At 45.9% G+C, this 21,360-nt stretch overlaps 5 protein-coding genes across 5 annotated transcripts; 4 read left to right on the plus strand and 1 right to left on the minus strand.

The window, feature by feature from the left end:
• Nucleotides 1-518: 518 nt before the first annotated feature.
• Nucleotides 519-3,515, plus strand: ROM2 (Rho family guanine nucleotide exchange factor; the record flags this gene model as incomplete). Its single annotated transcript, XM_020209914.1, has 2 exons — nt 519-899; nt 1,134-3,515. The coding sequence occupies 2 exons, from the start codon at nt 519-521 to the stop codon at nt 3,513-3,515; spliced, it is 2,763 nt and encodes a 920-aa protein (XP_020064041.1).
• A 1,504-nt stretch (nt 3,516-5,019) lies between these two features.
• On the plus strand, nt 5,020-5,979 carry FEN12 (fatty acid elongase; the record flags this gene model as incomplete). Its single annotated transcript, XM_020210827.1, has 1 exon — nt 5,020-5,979. The coding sequence occupies one exon, from the start codon at nt 5,020-5,022 to the stop codon at nt 5,977-5,979; it is 960 nt and encodes a 319-aa protein (XP_020064042.1).
• Nucleotides 5,980-7,957: 1,978 nt separating this feature from the next.
• On the plus strand, nt 7,958-8,467 carry STP4 (Stp4p; the record flags this gene model as incomplete). Its single annotated transcript, XM_020208254.1, has 1 exon — nt 7,958-8,467. A coding segment is annotated over one exon (510 nt), but the record flags the coding sequence as incomplete, so codon positions are not given.
• Nucleotides 8,468-9,653: 1,186 nt separating this feature from the next.
• Nucleotides 9,654-10,367, plus strand: CANTADRAFT_21710 (uncharacterized protein; the record flags this gene model as incomplete). The annotated part of the gene is made up of 1 exon (XM_020206728.1): nt 9,654-10,367. The coding sequence occupies one exon, from the start codon at nt 9,654-9,656 to the stop codon at nt 10,365-10,367; it is 714 nt and encodes a 237-aa protein (XP_020064044.1).
• A 305-nt stretch (nt 10,368-10,672) lies between these two features.
• TOM1 (E3 ubiquitin-protein ligase) lies at nt 10,673-20,709 on the minus strand (the record flags this gene model as incomplete). The annotated part of the gene is made up of 2 exons (XM_020210918.1): nt 10,673-19,933; nt 19,988-20,709. 2 exons carry the CDS (start codon nt 20,707-20,709, stop codon nt 10,795-10,797), a joined length of 9,861 nt encoding a protein of 3,286 aa, XP_020064045.1. The 3' UTR covers nt 10,673-10,794.
• Between the last annotated feature and the right edge of the window lie 651 nt (nt 20,710-21,360).

Genomic DNA, 21,360 nt, shown 5'->3' on the forward strand with positions numbered 1-21,360 from the left:
GGCCAGGCCCTGTTGGTCCTGCTGGCCACGCCAGACCACCTCACCAACCACCTCACCAACCACAACCTCCATCCCAATATCCTACAAATGGCTACAGCAACGTGCCTTATATCCAGCCTCCGTCCCAGCAAGATCGTAGACAACCCAAACCCGCACATCCACCATATCCTCCCTCCAACCAGCCTGGTGGCGACAAGAGAAGAATCATGTCCACTTCTAATATTCCCAACTTCAATTCTACTCCGAGTCAGGCGCACCCCAACGGAGTACCCAGCGAGTCGAGAACAAAGTCATTGTCATCTACCTCGTTGAAGTACCCCCAACCGCAGCCACAAAGACTCTATTCAATTCCCCAAAACCAACTGCAAAGCCCCCTGAACCAGTCATCTCAAAGTCATAGGCCCTCCTCCAGTGGAAGTGGCTCCACCTCATCGGTACATCACACGTTTTCGTTATCATCCAAATCCAGGTCTTTCACGTCAATCAGTAAGCTTTCTTCCTCGCTTTCCACCAAGAAGATGAACTCTTCTGCATCTTTGTCTAATTCTGGAAAGCTCCAAAGAAACGTTTCAGCAGCCACGGTGTCAAAAGCATTGGCTCCAGCAGGGCCAAAGAAGCCGGCGGTATATCCGGCCATGCTCTCAGAAGTAGCAAAGGTTTTTAAGGAGGCAATCATATTGACCATCAATACCAAAGACGGATTGGAATACCACGACACGTTCACTGGGAAAATGTCCGTTGATATCATCTGTCGAATTATTAGAACAAATGACCGTAATTTGGCGTTATTGTTGGGAAGATCCTTGGATGCTCAGAAATTATTCCATGATGTTACCTATAATCATAGACTAAGAGACTCAGTTCATGAAGTTTATGCTTTCAACCATGTATATAGCGATGTTGAGTTTTACCATGATGAAGGACAAACTGGAAGCAATGGCACCTCTAAACACGGCTCATTTGTGGACAATGCCCAAAATAACACTCAACTACAACAAGCGTTACAAGATCATGTTCTTCTGCAACAACTCCCTCCGCATGCAAGTTTGCCATATCCTATTGAAACAAACATTGCCTTGATCCAGGGATTAGAGGGAAGCAGTACTTCTCTTTCCAACATGGGTGCCCAAAAGGAATTGAGTGCTACTCAACAAACAGGCGTTAACGGTGTGTTCACAATTTTGACAGATTGTTACTCACCTACTTGTACAAGAAACAGATTGTGCTACAGTATTGCCTGTCCGAGAAGGTTGGAACAGCAAGCACGCCTCAACTTGAAACCTCAAGGAGGCTTGAAACGTGCAGTGTCTAGGTTATCATTGCATGACAAGGAGGAAACTGAAACATTGTGGCACAAGACAGTACCACAATCCGTCTTGGACAATCTTGATAAACAAGAGAAAACAAGACAAGAATTGATTTATGAGTTTATTTATACCGAAAGAGATTACGTCAAGGATTTGGAATTCATGACTGACTTTTACATCATGCCTTTGAGAAACCCAGCGAATAACATCATTCCTGAACACCAAAGAGAGACATTTATACACACTGTTTTTGGAGGTGTAAATGATTTATTGAGATTGGCCAAGGGGTTCAGCGAAGCATTAACAAGAAGACAACAACTTCAGAAACCAGTGATTGAATCGATTGCAGATGTGTTCTTAGACTACGTGGGTAATTTTGAACCATTCATTAGATACTCTGGTAATAAGGTCTTTGCTAGTTTCGAACACGAAAGACAGCAGCAGGTAAATATGAAGTATGCCAGATTCTTAGATGCTATTGAGAAAAAACCGGAGTCTAGAAAGCAAGATTTGTCGTCCTTTTTGATTAAGGGTGTCCAAAGACCTGCAAGATACCAATTATTGTTATCTGGTATCATAAAAAATACTAATCCAAAATCAGCAGATCATAAGGATTTACTAAAGGCTAAGGAAGAGATTGAGAAGCTTTTAGCAAAAATTAATATTCAAACAGGTGAAAGTACTGATCGTCATAAGGTGATGGTTTTGCATAGATTGCTCGGTAAGCAAACATTGGAGAATAAGTTTAACTTCAAGTTGAACTATAACCATAGAATTATTTATCAAGTCACTTTGAACAGAAAGAGAGATAATGAAAAAATTGATTTGTACATGTTTGAACATGCACTCTTGCTTGTGAAGCACAAGATTCAAAATAAGAGGGAACAACACAAGGTTTTTGAGAAACCGATCTACTTGCCTTTATTATTTGTTAATAGTGGGTACGAAATTCCAACCATGAGATCGGTTATTAACAATAGATTCCGTGGTTCCTTGTTGGCTGATCCTGGAATTAAAAACAAGGTAGAAACCACTAATTATATTGGAACTAGTTCGAACTCTAACGCAAAACTTCAGTTGAACTTCTTAGGACTTGGAAGCAACCAAGTACATGCCAGTTTGTTTGCCGAAGACTTAACTATTCAAAATCAAGTCTTGCAACAGGTGCATAACCAGCAAAAGAAGCTTATTGAACAGAACGATTTGTTCTCCATGTACAAGTTTGAAACAAGAAGATTTCACGGTAATAATAAGATCAATTGTGCAGTTCCATGCTATGGTGGTAAGAAATTACTCTATGGTACAGACTCGGGTATATGGGTTTCCACTGTCCGTTCCATCAGTACCACTTCCAATGAGAAGATTTGCTCGGATCCTACCATGGTCATCAGTAAGACCTACGTAACACAAATCGAAGTTTTGGTCGAATATTCCAAGCTATTGGTATTGAGTGACAAGGCATTATATGAGTTTGACTTGTCATGTACTGACTCATTGGATCATGTGAAGAACACCAAATCTGGAAAATTAATTATGGATCATATTGCTTTCTTTAAGATTGGTGTTTGCGATGGAAGGCTCTTGGTCTGTGGTGCAAAAACAGGTGGCACACATTCCGTTAGTATTTTTGAACCAGTTAACCCATTCGACAGAAACCAACAAAGAAATAAGAACAAAAAGTATGATATTCAAGAAGTGACGTTTTCCTCCGACCCGATTTCCATTTCATTCTTAAAGACCCAACTTTGTATTGGGTGCTCCAAGGGATTCGAAATTTTGTCGCTTGAAAGGGGCATGAAGGAGCCAATTTTGGATGAAGCGGACCCTTCTTTGGACTTCGCCATACAGAGAGAGTCAGTGACCCCGTTGGCAATCCACAAGTTGGGGCGCGAATTCTTGGTTTGTTATGCAGAGTTTGTTTTCTTAATTAACCGTAATGGTTGGAGAACTAACCATCACTGGGATTTATACTGGGAAGGAAATCCACAAAACGTGGCTCTTTTCTTCCCATACATTCTCTCGTTTGAGCCAGGGTTTATTGAGATCAGGGACTTGCATTCCACCAATCTTTTAAGAGCATTGGTAGGTGAAAACATTCGTTTCTTACACTCGAATGAACACGAAGCCATGTATGCGTGTGAGGAGAACGGGTACGATATAATCGTCTCGATTGATTTCTTGAACTTGAAACCAAAAGCACCAGTTTAGCGTATGTTTTTTGTTTATAGTCATGTATGTTTTAGTATTCCAGTGTAGTACAGGCTAGTAGTCATAGTTGGAGAAGGACGAAAGTGTTATTGTGATCCGTATTAGACGATTCACGCATAACACTACTAGAACGGCACAATAATGATACAAGAACAAAGGGCGAGGATATATATCTGCTTCAAACTGCTGGTGTCGGCTTCTAGAGTCTCTTTAGAAGTGGTTTGTTGTCTTTCGAAGCTACCAGATTTTGTTGGCAGCTGCAAAAATTAATGCAAAAATTAAATGCTGGAGAAATAAACGAGAAAACTACTCCCGAGTCGTCTTCATCCCTCTTTACCGGAACTAGGGTGTCTGCTGGGATGGGTATCATTTTTTGGGCTGGTTGTTCGGGCGGCAAAATTGCCGTATATCGACAGCGGCTGCCAAAAGAGAAGGAAAGTGTAGAGGAGGTTATTAGTTAGATTTTGCAAGGGGAACTTTGGAGGTTCGGGGCTAGACTGGTCCGAAATAGTCGCCATTGGCTAGATGCAAAGAATACTTAGTAACTTACTTCAAAGAACCGCTGATGCTGACTTCAAACAACCGCGCCCCATCGCCAAGTCTTGGCAGCGTCTAGCCACTAATTCCAGCCCTCTTGCTATTGTCTGATGTAGTGGTACGAGAAGTCTAATGTTCTGGTGGGGCTTAGCGGCCGGATTGGAGGGTCCTGGGGCGTACATGGCTAGACATTTACAGCGCCCAGAACTCCAACGATAGATAATTGTTCAGCCAAAGGCCTCAGTTTTGCTTTGTTATATGGTTCCATGTCCTGGCCTTGTTGCGTGTTTATTGTACCCTTCTTTGTATGGGATGCTCTAAGCTAGCAGAGCAAAAGGTGTTCCCGTTCCCTTTATCACCAATTTGAAAGGTAGGGCCGTATGTTAAGCTTGTGGATACCAAAATCCAATGCCATACTCCTTCAACAGCAGCCTTTCCTCGGTTAACACGCGACTCTGTTGTTCTGTTCTGCTTCGTGTGACAGATTCGCTGGGGCTCACGTGCTCACCTGCCAATGTGTCAAAATTCCACTTGCAGATTTTTCGACTCCTGGTGGATGCAGGAACCCACCGCTGTTCTGGCGTTGCCCTGGCTAGAGCCTTTTGCTGGAACTGCCACTCTCGTGCAGGCTCAGTGATGTTTTGGTGTCAAAACTTCCAAATTTCACGAAGCAGCGCGACTCCCAACATTTCACGCGACAGGCCCCCAACACCAAGTACTGGAAGCGCCTGGGTGGCAGAAGAGACACCCCTGAGGCGGTATCACCTCTCGAAGCACATGGCCGGAGAGTTTTCACAACTACCGGTTGTCGATCCGTCAATGAACTGGTATCAATACCCGGTCGGTTCCTGGATCTGGCGTGGAACCGAGGACTGATTCGCAGCCAGCGTGCAGGGCCCAATTCTCGTCGTCCATATAAACAAGCTGGCAAGCACTTTTTTCCTTCACCAGTGACTTCCTCTTCACCATGTTGACTGTGGATATCCCTAGTATCGAGCATCCGTTCGGAGTACACTTATGGCCATTGTTCAGTGCCGGGTTTGAAAAGGCCGTCGGTTACCCTGCTGAAGACTTTGAGTTTATTCACCACCAAACTTTCTTGGCTAACGGTTACCATGCCATTTCCATCATCGTGGGATACTATATCGTCATTTTCGGGGGCCGTGCGTTGTTGGCCAAGTTGAAGGTGCCTGCCCTCAAGTTGAACTTCTTGTTCCAGTTACACAACGTGATCTTGACCTTAGTGTCCTTGGGTTTGTTGTTGTTGTGCATCGAGCAGTTGGTGCCTATGTTGTACAACCACGGCTTGTTCTATGCCATCTGCCACCGTGACTCGTTTGCACCCAAGTTGGTTACCTTGTACTACTTGAACTATTTGACCAAGTACTTGGAGTTGATCGACACCGTGTTCTTGGTGTTGAAGAAGAAGAAGTTGATGTTCTTGCACACTTACCACCACGGAGCTACCGCTTTGTTGTGCTACACCCAATTGACTGGATACACCTCAGTTGAGTGGGTGCCTATCACCCTCAACTTGGCTGTCCACGTTGTCATGTACTGGTACTACTTCTTGAGTGCCAGAGGCATCAGAGTGTGGTGGAAGGAATGGGTCACCCGGTTCCAAATCATCCAATTCTTGATTGACTTGGTATTTGTGTACTTTGCCACTTACACCCATTACAGTTACAGATACTTCAAGTGGTTGCCTCACATCGGTGACTGTCACGGTTCTGAATTGGCCGCTGCCTATGGATACTTGATCTTGACCAGTTACTTGTTGTTGTTCATCTCTTTCTACATCAAGGTGTACAAGAAGGGCGGAAAGAAGCCTGCTGCTGGTGCTGCTGGTGCTGCTGCCACTGGTGCCTCTACTGGTGCTTCCACCACCGGTGAGGACGCTGGCAAGGTGAGATCCAGAAAAGCATAGATTGTTAGGCGTGGATAGGAGTAGAAAAACGTACACGTGACCCAGCTGTCGTCGATGGCGCGGCGCTACCGCGCCGACTCGAACACCGTCACGTGTTTCCCTAATATATGGCAACCCTGTTCTCGTGTAGAAAATCCGGATATCGACCAGTATTTGCAGTGCCTATATCGCAGCCTCAGTGCGGGCACGGCGCACACGGCAGAAGTAACACCACGCGCGACAGCCGATTCACAACCGTAATAGTGGGGTTTGTTTCATATGCGTTCCCCGATGCCAATGACAATAATAGCCCTGACAATGTGAGCAACTTTAATATGCGGGCGTAAGGTTGGGGGGTTGCTGAAACGACGACTGGGTGTGGTAGCTTGCTGGAGGAGAGGTTCTCCTTCCTGATAGGGAGATTTCGAGATGGGGCGTTGGAACGAGTATCTGGGGAAATATTTTGCAGGTTATGGTAGGGTGGTTCGGCGAGGCGTATCGGCCTTACGAATAATTACAAATGTCCAGCGCAGATCGTATTTTGCGGTGTCGAGGGTGCGGCACCTGGATGAACCAGTGCAGCCGTGCGCCGGTTTGAAACTGGGAACACTGACATCGTGGCCACTCGGAGGGAGGCGCTCACTGTTGCTGATTGTGAGCGTCTGAGAGATTGCTTGGTGGTGGTCTTCGGAGATGGTGTCTAATCTCCGGCCAGGTTAACCTTGTGGGAGGAGCATTTGTTTGACAGTTAGTCAGAGCCTCTTGATATCGGAACGATCTGGGTAGCGGGTGTCTGCAAATGACTCCAATAGTCAAGTAGTCGCGGACTGAACTAGGCTAGCGCAACCTTAGTGCTCATCGGCCAAGAACACCGAGCATGGACGGAAATGGGCTTAGTCCCGAGCATAAGCCCTATCCTGATTGGGAGGGGGGATAGGTTTCCCCTATTCCGGTTAAGACAACCATTAGCACTACCACCTACCACAATCAGCCAAAGATGGTGCATACATCAAAGCTCGCCGTGCCTCGGCCGTGGCCGATCATAGGGGTGGATGCACACGGTGTTAGCGGGATACCCCCCGATCCCCCGCTGGGCTACGTCGCCGTCGGTCCAACTCCCGCCACTGGGTGCCCCAGATCGTCACCCAACGGTTAGCACGGTACGGCTGAGCCAGCCTGCCGTGGTGCCCGAGAAAAAGAAATAGCAATAGGAGGTGGTACAGCCCACCGCTCAAACCCCGGATCGCGGATGTGTAGCCACCCGGACCACCAACCACTGAGGTTCCATCATCCTCCATGGGGTTCTTGCTGACACACCCATGACACCCAAGTGACACCGGCCCCATCCCTAGCACCAAGTCATACTTGTGGGGCCCCCCCCAAGACCCCCACTGCCGGGGGGCCGTGTCAACCGGCCACCCCACGGCAGCCTCCGCCACTCACCCAACCCCATGCGCAGTTGCGTCCACCTCCGGCGCAGTCGGAATCGGCCGCGCCATGCCATTCTTGGGCCTTTTGTGTCACTGCAGCATTATCGTAATTTGCAATGATATATATTCACTCCTATCCGTTCTCCACACACCCAAGCACATCCACAATGAACCCTTCTGGAACAACCTTGCCATCGATCCACTCCCTTCTGTTGGATTTGCCCGCATTAGGAGGGGACCCTTCCCGGTACGCCTACCCATACCAACCCTATCATTATCAACGCCTTCCATATCTCCCACCATACACCGGCACGGGTGCCGGCTACCCAGGGCCCGGTGCCAACAGCATGCCATCCAACACCGGGAAGTTGGGCTTGAGCGTGCCAGCCAGCGTTCCCTCGGCCACCGTGGCGTCGCCTCCACCCGCACCGGCCTCCTCTGCATCTCCAATAACCTCGCCCTACCGCGAGCCCCTGGTGGACCTGGACTCCTACCATTACCGCCACGGGTCGGTGTCTGACACCATCAAAGATGAAGAAGACGAAATAGGGCTGGCCACCTCGGGGTCGCCCCACCAATCGCCGGTGCTCGAGTCCAAAGACATCAAGAAGAACTGGAAACCCCGCAAAAAGAGACAGTGTCCCGAGTGCAAGCTCTACTTCTCCAACCTCGCCACCCACAAGTCAACCCACCTCAAGCCCACATCCCGCCCACACATCTGTAAATATTGCAACCGGGGATTTGCTCGACCCAACGACTTGTTCCGCCACGTCAAGTGCCACTGGAAGGAGATCGGCAGCGACAAGGGACAGTTCAAGTGTCCGTTCAAAAACTTGGACACGCCAGACAGCTCGCTCGACTCACCTCCCCAAGCCAGCGACCACTGCTGTCACAACACCGGCATTTTCTCGCGGTGTGACACCTTCAAGAACCACCTCAAGGCCATTCACTTCCAATACCCCAACGGCACCAAAAAAGACCAGCGGACAAAGGTGGTGGGCAAGTGTCGGATGTGTCAGCTTGACTTCAAGAACGTGGACGACTGGATGGCCAACCACATCGAGAAGAATGAATGTCCCTATGCCATCAATGTGATTAAAAAGGAACCTTAGTTATGATTATGAGTGTACAATAGATAGACGATAGACAAGTGTAGGTGGCAGTAGCGACGATGGCAGGTGTTGCGCTGCTGCTGCTGATGCTGCTGATTTGGCGGCAATTAGCTTGTGGGAGATCAGTTTGCAGCGTCAATACTTGCTTCTTTGACCCTTTGGCGGCTTTAGCACCGTTTGGCAGCGTTTGGTAATGGCAGCATTTGGATTTGGCATTGGTGATTAGGCGTTTGTAATTTGCAGCGTTTCGTTTGCAGCATTTCGGTGGCCATTCTACAGCTTAGCATGCCCCCATTCTACACGTTGACCCACACAAAAACCACTTTTAATTCCACCCGCCACTCTTATTTCTACCCACCACTTTCTTTTCCTGGTGGTAGATCGCCGCTGGGAGATCGCGGATGGCCCCGCTCTACCCGCCAGGCCAGTGATGCTTCAGCCCGGCTGGCCGCAACACGGTCACGTTGGGGCTGGTGGGGTCGCCACCAGACTGTCGCCACCGCCCAGCACGATCTGCCTGGGGCCCCCTTGGCGGCAAACACCATCCCTGCCCCTGGCCCAGTTCCGTGTGGTAGGCACTTGGCAGCCAAAGAATGGGAGCTCCCGCCGCGCCAACCTGGGCGTGCCAAGCTGAGTAAGCAGTTGCAAAACCACGCTGGCGCGGCGGTACCACGCGGTTCAGCCGGACCGTCATAGCCGTTTAATCCCGCCAGGGTGCTTCACCCACTGCCACGGCAACCGTGGCCCCAGCCTGGACCCGAGCCGTCGGGATTCCCAACTGGTGATTATCTCCGGGCGATGACCGGGGCTGACACCACGCCACCAGCCAACCAGGCGTGGGAGAGTGGCCTGGGCCCCTTTGGCTTGGGCCCTGGTCCCTTTTCTGGGCTGGTTTGAGCGGTGGCGCCGGATCGGCCCACGGGCCCGCACTCCCCTCCCGAGCCTCTCTCCTGATTGCGAGAGGTGCAGCCCGTCACCGCGATCTGGGGGGCGAAATCTGGTCATGTGATTTTGTGCACGTGATATCCCAACATTCCTCGGTTTCGGCCCCGAACCGCCATCCCATGCATGCCTACCGGGGACCGAGCCCAGGGCTCACCACCACCTCCGCTATATATCGGACCAGCTCCACTTCATCTGTTCTCCAGCCACAATGCCCTCCGCCATCGTCTCCACCATCGCTAAGTACGCGGCCTTAGGCTTCCTTGTGTCCACCTACAAGACGCTCCCGTTCGCCTATCTTGTGCGGTTCTACTACCACGTCATCCACCTCTTCAGCCACTATCCCAGCTTCAAGAGAAACAATCGTACCAACACCTTCGGGTTCACCACCCCTTCGACGCTCTTCAAATGGGTGGGCATCGACTCCTACGTGTCGCCTTTGGAGGTCGACATGAACATCCACAAAAGCAACTCCTCGTATTTCCTTGATTTGGATATCGCCAGAACCAAGTTGGTCAGCCAAGTGTTTGAGAAGTTCCTCTTCAACTATTATGATAATGTCCATGGCGAGTTCAAGTCCTCGGGAATCGGCAACATCCCTTACATCCCTCCTGCAACCGTCAAGTGCACTTTCAGAAGAGAGTTGAAGCCTTTCCAAAGGTTCAGAATCGAAAGCAAGGTGTTCGCATGGGACAGAAAATGGTTGTTTGTGTTGTCCAAATTCGTCAGTGGAAAGGACGGCCAAAAACTCCACACCGTTGCTGTCACCAAGTACGTGTTCAAGAAGGGCAGAATCACCATTCCTCCTGAACAAATCATCAAGGAGTGTGGATTGTGGAGTGAAGACGCCCAGAAGGAGAACGAAGCAAACTACAAGTTAGTGCAGCACTTGAGTGACACTGACGAGATCGAGAAGCTTTTATGATGAACATTGACGCCTTCTAATCTTAGGCAAGTTATTTATTACAGTGTGTGGGCAAATCACACCCACAGATACATATGATAGAACCTGGTACAGGAACCAGACATAGACTAATACTATGACATCCATAATGGACCTCGATGTAATTCATAAAGCGCAAAATTGTTGGCTGCGAAATGTATCTACGCAACCGAAATTTACTACCCGTAGACCGTTCAATACTACCTGTTATTATCACTATCACCAGTATCCAGTAGACATGTCAATGATTTGCCTTTTACTATACTATGACTATCATCAAACCCAGTAAACTTTTCAATAATGTATATGTTATTATAACTATAACCAATAACTAAAGCCATACGAACAATGCTCATGACGAAATTTTTGATCCTAATCTTTTTTGAAAAATCTTCAACACAAGACCTGACTAGGCCAATCCAAAACCTTCGTGACCTTCAGTAATTGCTAACAACAAGCTTCCTCTCAACGTTTCGTAGCTTTCATACGCTGGTAAGTCGATTTGGTTGAAACAAGTATGTGACGATGGCAACCGATCAGTAGTGCCGTAGTCCCTGTGGATGCTAAACTTACAGGTCCCATTGGCCCCACTTAACTCCTTGAAACCATTCAATGGCACCTTGGAAGTACCTGTAGCAAACTGCAACAACTTTGCTCTTTCCTCGTTATCAAAAGATTTGACAGCTCTCCAGAACCATTGGATCTGAAGCGAAGATGGAGAATAATTGTTGTAGGTACAGTTATTCTGCCAGTCGTTGACATCGATGTCGGGCAATCCTGAAATCAACAACTCCAATTCCTGTTCGTCAAAAATGGAAACAAGGTCCTTTGGAATGATCTCGTGGAATCCAATCAAAAAGTTGTCCATCTGCTCAGTAACAGATGTTTGCAATCTGTACTCAACCACTTTGCTCACGTACTCCTGCTTGTTCTCCTCAGTGACAGGAATATTTCTTCCGTCTGGGATCAAGTCAATAACCTTGTGCTCACCATAGTCGTCCGTCTCCACCGAGAAATCTTCGGTCAAGACGTCGGTGATGTCATTTTCCAACATCCACATCAACGACTTGAAGTATTCCAAATCGAGAGTTTCCATATCTTTCAAGGAAACCGGTCTGCTGAGAATTCTCTTGTACACTGCTCTGGAGAAATGACAATCGAGGAAACTACCATCGTGGATAGCTTTACCAATGATTCTACCAATAAATTTGAAAAACGACAAGTGCTCGGGGTTCACAAACGACGTCCTGTTAGGGTGGAAGGTGGTCTCGTCTGATGCGACTGGGGTGAATAAGGCATAGTCCGGATTAAACATTTGTCTCGACAATACCTGGTACCATTCTCTAGTGACACCACCAGCATCAACACCAGTCTCGCCCTTGAAATTCACCTCCAACTTGGAGTTCTTGAACTCTTCCTTTGATTTGAAGAACAAGGAACGGTACGAGTCTAAGAACACTTGATCACGACGAATGCTTATTGCCAACTTGGAATTCTCATTTTTGTCTTGGTGCAACTTCCTATCGAAGTAGTTCTTCTTGTTGTCAAACTCCAACACTCTGGGGTTACTTACCAACATGCCAAAGGGACCGCTCATAAGGTTTGGATTGGTTCTGACCATTTGGTTGAGAATCTTCTTGTGCTTGTCTGTGAACGAAAAGAAGAGCCTTTCAATAGGTTCCTTGCTGAAGTCGATTTTCTTGGCTTCAAACTTCACCACGTCCTTCTGTAAATCTCTCACCTTGCTGTGTTTACACACCACCATGAGAGCCTCAATCAAAGGCAACAAAACAGTGGCAATCGGAGCAAGTTCCTGACGGTTTTCAATTTCTCTCAAACTATCACTTAAAGCATCCCACAACGTACCCAAAGCCAAACGCTTGTATAATCCGGTCAATTCTTCGATATCAATAGGAGAGCTGGGCTTCTTTGATTCAGCTTCGGCTCCACTGTCAATTTCCTTGTTCTTCTCTTTATCCTTGGACTCAAACATGTAGTCTAAGGCAGTCAAGATCCTAAGCAATTTGGCTTGGTCCGAAGAGGAAGCAGTGAATTTGGTCATGGCCTTGTTGTCGTAGGAGTAATTTGCACCATTCAATTCCTTGGTCAATTGGTTAAGGTCGTTGATGATGACATGGCCCAAGGAGGTAGCCTTATCCGAGAGCTCCAAGGAGAATACTTTCTGGGCGTTGCCCAACACCGACAAGTTCTGCATGGCACTAATGGTTCTTCTGAAGGTGGTGTTAGAACACTCGTTAGCAGTCAAAAGATTGATGATCCGACGATAGTTGGCATCAGGAATGGTTGGAGGATTAAATGGTGCAGGCTTGACTTCTTCCTTCTTATTCACTTTCAGAAGTACGTGCAAGGGCCTGGTAGCCACTTGGAGCACTCTTGCAAGTATGTCCATAAAGGTCTGGTCGTCCTTGATGAGATTATGCTCAAGCAAGCCCAAAAGGTGGTTGATTGGGTACTTATTCTCCTTCGTAAGATCCTTCAACTTATTCTTCTTCTTGAGCAAGAATGGATTCTCGTGCTCTGTCAAAAGGTAGTAACACAAATGATTGTTCCGTTCCAATAAGTAACTTGCTGACTCGATCACTTGAATACCGATATTGATCATCGAACTTCCCAAGGGCAATCTGTATTGCTTCTTGGCGTCCTTTGCACCTGTGAGAGCCCGGTTACACACTTGGGAGTACATTTTCTCCACTGCTTTGTGGCCTGCTAAACCATCATGGAGAATGGCCACCAACAAGCCCATGACCTCGATTCTGGTCTGCTTAGATTGACATAAATATTCCAAAGTATGCGAAAGTTGTTCTCTTTGACTCAAGCTCAATGGTGTGAAAAGAAGCCTGATAAGCGAAGCAACACCTTGCTTGTCGACCAATGGTGTGAAAAATACCTTCTTTGCTTTTTCAGTCTTTTTGGAAGCTGCTGAGCCATCGAGGTTTGCTTCACCATTATCATCTGCAAGATCGCCTTCGTCATCCTCGTCCCCTTCATCGTCATCTTCGAATCTCATGTCTCCCAAGGAGGAAAATCTCCGGGCCATGGATTCTTGCTGGAGAATTTCTTCACGTATTTGGTCTGGTAAAGCATCAAGGAAGTCGGGGTCGATTTCTCTCGCATCAAGTCCAGTGGTGCTTGCGTTGGCTCTTCTTTCTCTGATGTGTTGAGTGAAAACTTCTTCTCTCATGTCATCTGGCAAAGCTTCAAAAAACTCGGGATCAATATCAGTTCCACTAATATCAACTTCTCTGTCACCAATAGTGACCATAACAGGTTCCAAGTGGGGTTGTGGATTAGCGAGTTCCTGTTCTTCTCTCTCCTTTGCCTCTTGTTCTCTTCTTTTTCTTTCTTCCTCTTGCTTCTTCCGGATCTTCTCTTCGTGCTCTCTGCGGACTCTATCGGCCTCTTCCTTTTTCTTCCTGTACACCTTGGTGCTTTCATCCTGGATACGGTCTAAGATTTCTCTAGCGACCACACTAATGATCTCCTCTCTGTCTCTGGCGTAGAAGAGTCTCATGGTCTCCACCCATCTTTCCTTGGTAGATTTAATGTACATGAATTTGTAAGGCTCTGAACTGGCTTTATCTCCAAAAATATGTCCAAAAACTCTTCCGATTCCAGGAACGTTATTGTCAAAGTTATGAATATGATGTTCTTCGCCGTTGACTTCAATGGTACCTCTGAATCCTCCAGATTCTCCCAAGAAGCTATCCAAAAGCACTGCTAATGTAGGTGATCTTTCGAACGCAGGTAATGCTCTGTTCAATCCTCTTCTGGTGTGTGATTCTCCATCCATCTCCAGCGAGGACTCCACGTCACTTAAATTGTCGTCAGAGTCGTCAATCGATTCCAATCCTAACTGTCTACCACCTTCACGTCTAGACCTACCATCATGTTCTTCTTCTTCAGAATCATCATCGTCGTCTTCACCGGCTCCAAATTCTTCGAGCCAACCATCTAACTCTTCTTCATCGTATTCACTGGCTTCTTCATCTTCAAAATCGTAGAAGCTGGAGTTGTCACCGCTCATGTCCTCGTCGTCATCTGAGTCGCTATGTGAACCAATGTTCAACTCGTCAATGATTTCTATGTCGTCCATGTCATCGGAATCCTCATCCATTCCATCGGAGTCTTCGGAATCTTCGTCAACTCCTTCATCGTAATCATCTCTAAGATCGAGATCTTCACCTTCATCCTCATCACCGGATTCTAAATCGGATAATCCTGAGGATTCGTCGTCCGATCCTGAGATTTCCTCTCCTGACATCAACACCTCCAATGGATCGTCGTCATAGTAGTCCATTTCTTCTTCCTCGCTGTCATATTCAGCATCATACATTCCCAAGGTGGAGTTTCTGAACAAATCAGGTGTCTCTTCTCTGTCATCGACTTCATCAGGGACAATGTCATCGTCGTCGTTGTCTCCTTGATGTTCTTCCTCGAACAACTCCTGGAAATCGGTTTTAGTTTTTCCAAGTAAACTCATAGGCTTAAGTGCTGCCTTTATGACCTTTTCCAGGCCAGGGAAGTTCAAATCTAAATCAGCAAGAATATTGGTGATCTGGAATGGAATTTGGGCATCGATAATAGCTTTGCTAATGAAAAACTGATCATACTTTACGGCGTTCTTACTCAAGAGTGGTCCGGTAGTTTCACGAGACTTGGAAGAAATTACCATTCCACATAATTCGAACAAGTCCAATAACTTTCCATACTTCACCGAGGTCAAGGCAGTAACTGAAGTCGACGTATCTTTAAGTATTTTCAGCACAATATCCACAAAGAACTTACGGATGAAAGCCAAGTCAGAATCTTTCGTCTTCGGTGGAGTACTAGTGGTATTTTCGGCAAGAACTGGACTGGAAACCATTGCCAAAAGTGCTATCTTAGCAATTGAAGAAATAGCACTCCTTCTATCGAATTCAGGACCACTGGATTGTTCCAACAGACGAGTTGGAACTAATTGATGAATGAAAAAGTTCAAGGCTGTGGATCTAGGTTTTAAGTCCCCATTCTTTTTCTTAGAAAAGGTCAAGAATTCAAGTTTCGACTGCTTGTATGAACCGAGCAATTCTGTCAAGGTTTGAAGGAGGAACGATGCATATGAAAAGTTGGGGTTTTTGGATAATTCACCAGTTTTATCCTTCTTATCATCCTTCTTCTTATCGTTCTTTTTCTTTTCTTCTTCGGATTCAGTCTTTGCTTTTTGGTCTTTTGGATCACTCACCCAGTCTGTTTTGATTACTTCCATCAACTCGCTCAAAAGTATATGCACAATTCCTGTGGATTCAACAGGTGCTGCTTCTGCATCCTTCATTTGGACATCTTCTTCATGAGCCTTGGATGACTTTTGTTCGTCGGAATCTTTATGTTCATCCTTCGAAACCTTCACAATAGGTAACTTACCATCCAAAGGCATGATACCATCGTAACCATCAAGAAGAACATTCTCAGACATAACATCTGCGTAAATTTCTGGATTACGGACTACCAACGAGAAGGACTCTTTGAGTGATGAGTTGAGATCCCTATTGAATCTGCTTGGTGTACTCAACAGTGCCAAAATTTCATTCGACATATTGACCCTCAAAACTTCTGCCGTCTCAAAACATCTTCTCATCAAAATAATAAGGTAAGATCTGTATGAATCCAAATCTTGGTTTTTGGCCTCTGGTGTTGGAGACAAGGTGGTAGATTTATTTAAATGTTTTGAATGACGAACTAAATTCTTCAAAAGCTGTGATCTCGCGATTCTCACGGCATTTTCATAGTCTTTGGCAAATAAAATCAAAACTCTGGTGAGAGCTATGATGGTATTTCCATTGTTTATGTCTTGGAGTTTCAAAAGACTTTCGAGAATGTTTGCTTGAGTCTTGTCGTCAAGTCTAAATGGCTTTGAAGCCAAGTATGAAGCCTTTGAACTATCCAACGGAGTGGTCTTGTTGGTCATTATAAATTCAAAAATCTTCAAGGCATGATGAAAGTACTCCTCGTTGACCATGGAGTTGGTCTCGTTATACTGAAGCTCTTTCACGAAGAAATCAGTGAATCTATCGAGAGTTTTATCACTCTTGATAGGAGCAGAATATTCCAGTTCCATCCGATATGACAATAATTGGATGTCAGTAGCCAACTTGACTCCTCTATCATTTTTCTCGGTTAAGTCCAAAATTTGGTCAAATAAGACCGATGACAATTCGAACTCATCACAAGCAGTAGTAATAATTCTGAATACTTGGTATGGGTGAGGGTAGTTGCGAGTGAACTCTAACCATTTCTCGGGGGATAAATAGAAAAGACTACTTCTTTGGTCTTCAAGATCTTGTTTAGAAGGGTAGCTAGAATGATCAAGACTCCAATCTCTTGGGTCTTCATCCACAGCATGTTTAATTCTTTCGATCTCTGATGCACTCAAATCCAACTGTGGACATTCAGGCCACTGGCTTGTGTCTTCCGAAAGATCCAAACCGTGCTTGAAGTAGTGCATGGCCTGCGCATTATTCAATCCCTTCTCTTGGAGGTATTCAAGCTGACTGCTGAGTGGACTAACGTTATTCACATCCAAAGGAACAAACTCGACGTCGTGTCTTTCGTTTTTGAAGCCTGCAACCTTAAAAATGGATACCATAATTTCAAGTAATGGAGATGGAACATTGGCAAAGTTTTCGACTGGCAAGAGAGGATATTGGGTGGTAATTGTTCTGGCAATAAGCTCCAAAGCTCTCAACCTGGTTTGAACCAAAAGGGAGGAAACGAGACTAGATTCTTCTTCGTAGCCAGTATGGAAGTAGAGCTTTGAAACCGGAATTGTGGGGAGATAATCTTGATTAACAGACTTGGAAAAAATGGTTAGAATATGACTCAAGGTGTTCTTTACTATACTTCCTTCATCTGCGCTAATGAACTTCAAGTCCTTTGAGATCTCTGCCTTCTTAGGATCCATGAACAAAAGTTTTTGCCATAATTCAATGCCCAAATCTCTCAAAAGATCAAATACTCCAGTTTGAATGAATGCAAAGACCAATGAAGTAGGTGCGTGGTCTTTGCTTCTCTCTCTGATCGTAATACTATGCAAAAGTGCTTGCGAAACGGCCAAAATGTAACAGCTTTTATAATAACTGTTGCTAAATTGTCTCGTTAACAAATCTGCAAACACTTTTGCCAATTCAACAGTCATCTTAACTGCTTTTGTACGGTAGCTGACTTGTGTAAATTCCTGTCTCTTGTGCATACAGACACGGCCTATTGAGTTTAAAAGCCTTGTGATGTTTGAAATAATATGGAGGTTAAGATGTCTTAATTGCCAACTATTTTTGAACTTGGCATTGGTAGCTTCATGCTTTTTCTTCCAATCCTTGGGTTTTTCTTCTTTGGTTCTGATCACCGTGATACACGATTCTTGGCCTGAAATGAAATCTGGCGCAGTGAGATCTACCAAATGTTCAGGAATACTTGCTCTAATCGTGGTTTCTTCAACAATACATCTTCCCAAGAGACGACCCAAATCAATTATCATTCCCAGGTCGCCAAAAAGCTTGGTCAATTGTAACATACGTTCATGGAAACACAAGTACGGATTAACATAGGTGTGTATCAAAGTGAAAAGAAGGGTAGTAGTTGTGGAAAGGGTTTGAATAAGTTTGGTAGCATCATCATATCTGCCATCTTCTTCGAGCTGTGTGAAGAACGACTTGTCATTACCCTCGTAGTGGGTGAACTCCTGAATTTCAGGCAATTTCAAGTATTTCTCAAGCCTAGATATCAAGGGAGGGAATCCATAATTTCTATTCTCATCATCAAAGTATTTGAGATTCGCTAACAAGGTCAACAATTCTGCTGCAGTGCTGTAATCGAATGGAGCCTTGGAAATGGTGAGTAAGTCCAACCATGATTCAAAGCTAATTTCCATAATCTCAACCCATTGACCACTGTCCTGAAGAAGACCATCAACAAACGAGCAAACATTATCGAGAAGAGCTTCACCTTCCGAACCTCTCCATCTCTGGAGCTTGTCGCCTTTAGCGTCTTCAGATGCATCTGGATTCTCGATGTCATCTGGGCCTCTATATAAAGACCCAGTCTCTGAGCGATAAAACTGTACTCCTGGGAGTCTTTTGTTAACGTCATTTGCGCATCTTTCAACCAATTTCTTCGTTTCCTTTAGAATGATAGGCTTCAAGGTAGGATAGTGTCTTCCCAACTCATCAAATGTACATCCCAAATTCGTAGTAGATTCCATTTCATTGGAAAGCTCGAAATTGGAGAGTGATTTGAAGTAAGTCTCTATAGTCTTCTTTTCGATCACCTTCTTCAATCCTTCACCATTTAAGCATACAGCACCAATGACCTCTGGCAAAGAAGTCAATAAGAGTTCCGAGGGTAAAAGGAACGATTCATAATTATCAAGGATAGTATCAATTACGCCAGCCTCATTCAAGATGGAGAACGCAGTTGGCTCATTGTGAATGATGTAGAAGACTGAGTCGATTGTGGAAGATAAAATTGCAGGTCCAAACACGCCAGGATTGGTCAAGATTTTATTGAAGTTCTCAAGCAAAGGTGAGTCAAAAAGATTTCTTAATCTGTCTCCCATATCGGATTGGATCAAGTCGACAACCAATTTCAATAGATTCCTGATGAAGTTGGCTTGTCTGAATGCAATGGAGTATAATTGTAACGAATGAGTGGAAGTATTTTTGTCCTGGCCAGTATTTGGATATTCAAGAGCAGTGTTGACTTCATATTGAATAGTGTTGATCAAGAGTCCAAATCCGTCGATTTCGATGAAAGTATCAAGACTGTCTGGACATGCAGCTAGATATATAGAAGTCAAATGAATAGCGGCCGAACAAGTCCATCTGTACTTGGTTTTAACGTTGAAAAAGGCGACCAAGTCGTGGATAATACCCCCTGAAGTTAATCTTTGGGCCAAGCTCTTAATGTTAATGAGGTTTCCCACCATATTCAAGAAGTGGATGTATTCTTTCTCGTAGTAGTCGCTCCTCTCTTCCTTGACTTGCTTATTGATGAATCTCAAACACTCAAATAAGATTCCGTGGCTTACGTTTCCACCCATTGATCTGATAATGTCATTTCCCCAGACTTTCTTGAGGGATATGTATTCCAATGCCTTAATAGCAGCGAACAAGACTTCTCTGGAAACTTTGTGAAAATTGTCAGGGTTGATGATTTCAACAAGGAAACTGAAGATGTATGGCTCGGCTTCAAATAACTTTGTGGAGGTGAATTGACTTGAGCACAAGCAACTTATGGATCCAATGGCAAGGAACTTGATTTGCAAGAGTTTTCGCCTTAATTCAAGAGCTTCATATGAGGAATTGTTGAAGGCCTTGGCCACTGGGGCAACAAGGCCAAATTGAAGCCAGTAGTTCTCAGGAATGACTTCGCTGGCTTTGTCGTAGATCTGCTCCAATGTGAGTTTGCGCACCGACTCTTCTGGCAAGGCAAAGGTGGCCAAGCCTTCAGTTGGAGTCACCTTGGCACCTTTGGCGGACTTTTCTTTGGACTTGGATCTTTTGGATTTTTTGGACTTTTTCGATTCTTTAGCTTTTGGATCTTCCTTGGACTCCTTAGCCGTGTTGGCTTCTTTTTCTTTGGGCTCTTTTGAGTCGCCTAGATCCAGGCTTGACGACGACTTGTAGTACTGAAAATTCAACAGCCTCCATTTGGGGGGCTTTTCGTTACTCATGATATCCAAGTAGTTATGGTGCTCACCCACAATGGTCTTCCTGTCTGGATCAACCCCCCTGGAGTTGTAGCTGGCGGGAACAAGCGGAGGAAACGACTTTGCGATTTGCAAGAGCAACGCTTTTGCTGGCTTGGGGATGGCATACTGGCTGGGATTGCCCAGGACGTGTCTCTCGCCAATCATGGTCATGACCTCCAACGCGTGCAACCGCACGTCGATGGTTGCGCTCTTGATCAAGTCGTAGATCCGGTCGCTACTGGAGTAGATCTGAAGATTGGTTTCGTTGCAGTGCTCGAGTAAGGTACATGTAAATTGCAAGCATGCCACCACGAGCGTCTGGTCGTCCAGCGAGAACTGGTGCATTTTGGGGTTCTCGTGGTCCAAGCCATACTTCTTAATTTGGGACTCGAGGATCTCGTCAATACGATTCAACACAGGCACCCAATGCAAGAGATATCCGCGGGGTTTGTCCCACACGAGGTTGGCAGCCATCAACTGGGGCAACTGCTTGGTGGGACAAGCCATGATCTCGTCGATTAGCGGCTGGAACGGCTTTCTCAGGCTGATTCTCCATGCCTGTTCTTTGGAGTCTATGATCATCGGGAATGGGGCGGTTCAACAATTCTCAAAAACAACGCTGAAACGGGAGCGCAGTAGGGGTGTAAGTGGTGATATATGGCCCGGGGTTCAGGGTGGGATTGGAGAATTGGTAGGAATAGGTATTACTAGCTAAGGAGTTGCTTAGATGCGATACAATTTGCTGGTGGGCGCACGCTGGCCAGGGCGCGAAGCATGGTGAGAGAGTGAGCTCTAGCGAGCCTGTAGGGAGAAATTGAGGGAGGAGGCGCGCAAGCGTAGGGAGAGAATGACTCGCAAGCGTAGGGAGAGACTCGCGGACTGCCCGTGCTAGAACTGCTCGCACCTGCCAAATACAACACTACTGCAAACACTTCTGCCAGTATTACACGCTGCAAAACTTCTGCCACCAACTACCACGAAGTCTCGCTAGACAAGCCCCTCCTACAATCGTTCCGTGAACAGCACAGCCTCGAGAACGTGCCAAAATTGCCCAAAGCTCTACCCTATATCATTCCTGCCCGCAGTTGTTAACCAATCATTCATATCCATCGCAGTGATAGGAACACTTCCCAGACCGGCACCGTCACAAGTCCCTTCCAAGATATCTTCCTGAACCAATTTACAAACTTACCAGCATTCTGGTCTCAAAAATCTGCTATATTCTGTCGTTTA

Source organism: Suhomyces tanzawaensis (genome assembly GCF_001661415.1).
Source record: "Suhomyces tanzawaensis NRRL Y-17324 unplaced genomic scaffold CANTAscaffold_4, whole genome shotgun sequence".
In the NCBI taxonomy this organism is placed as follows: domain Eukaryota; kingdom Fungi; phylum Ascomycota; class Pichiomycetes; order Serinales; family Debaryomycetaceae; genus Suhomyces; species Suhomyces tanzawaensis.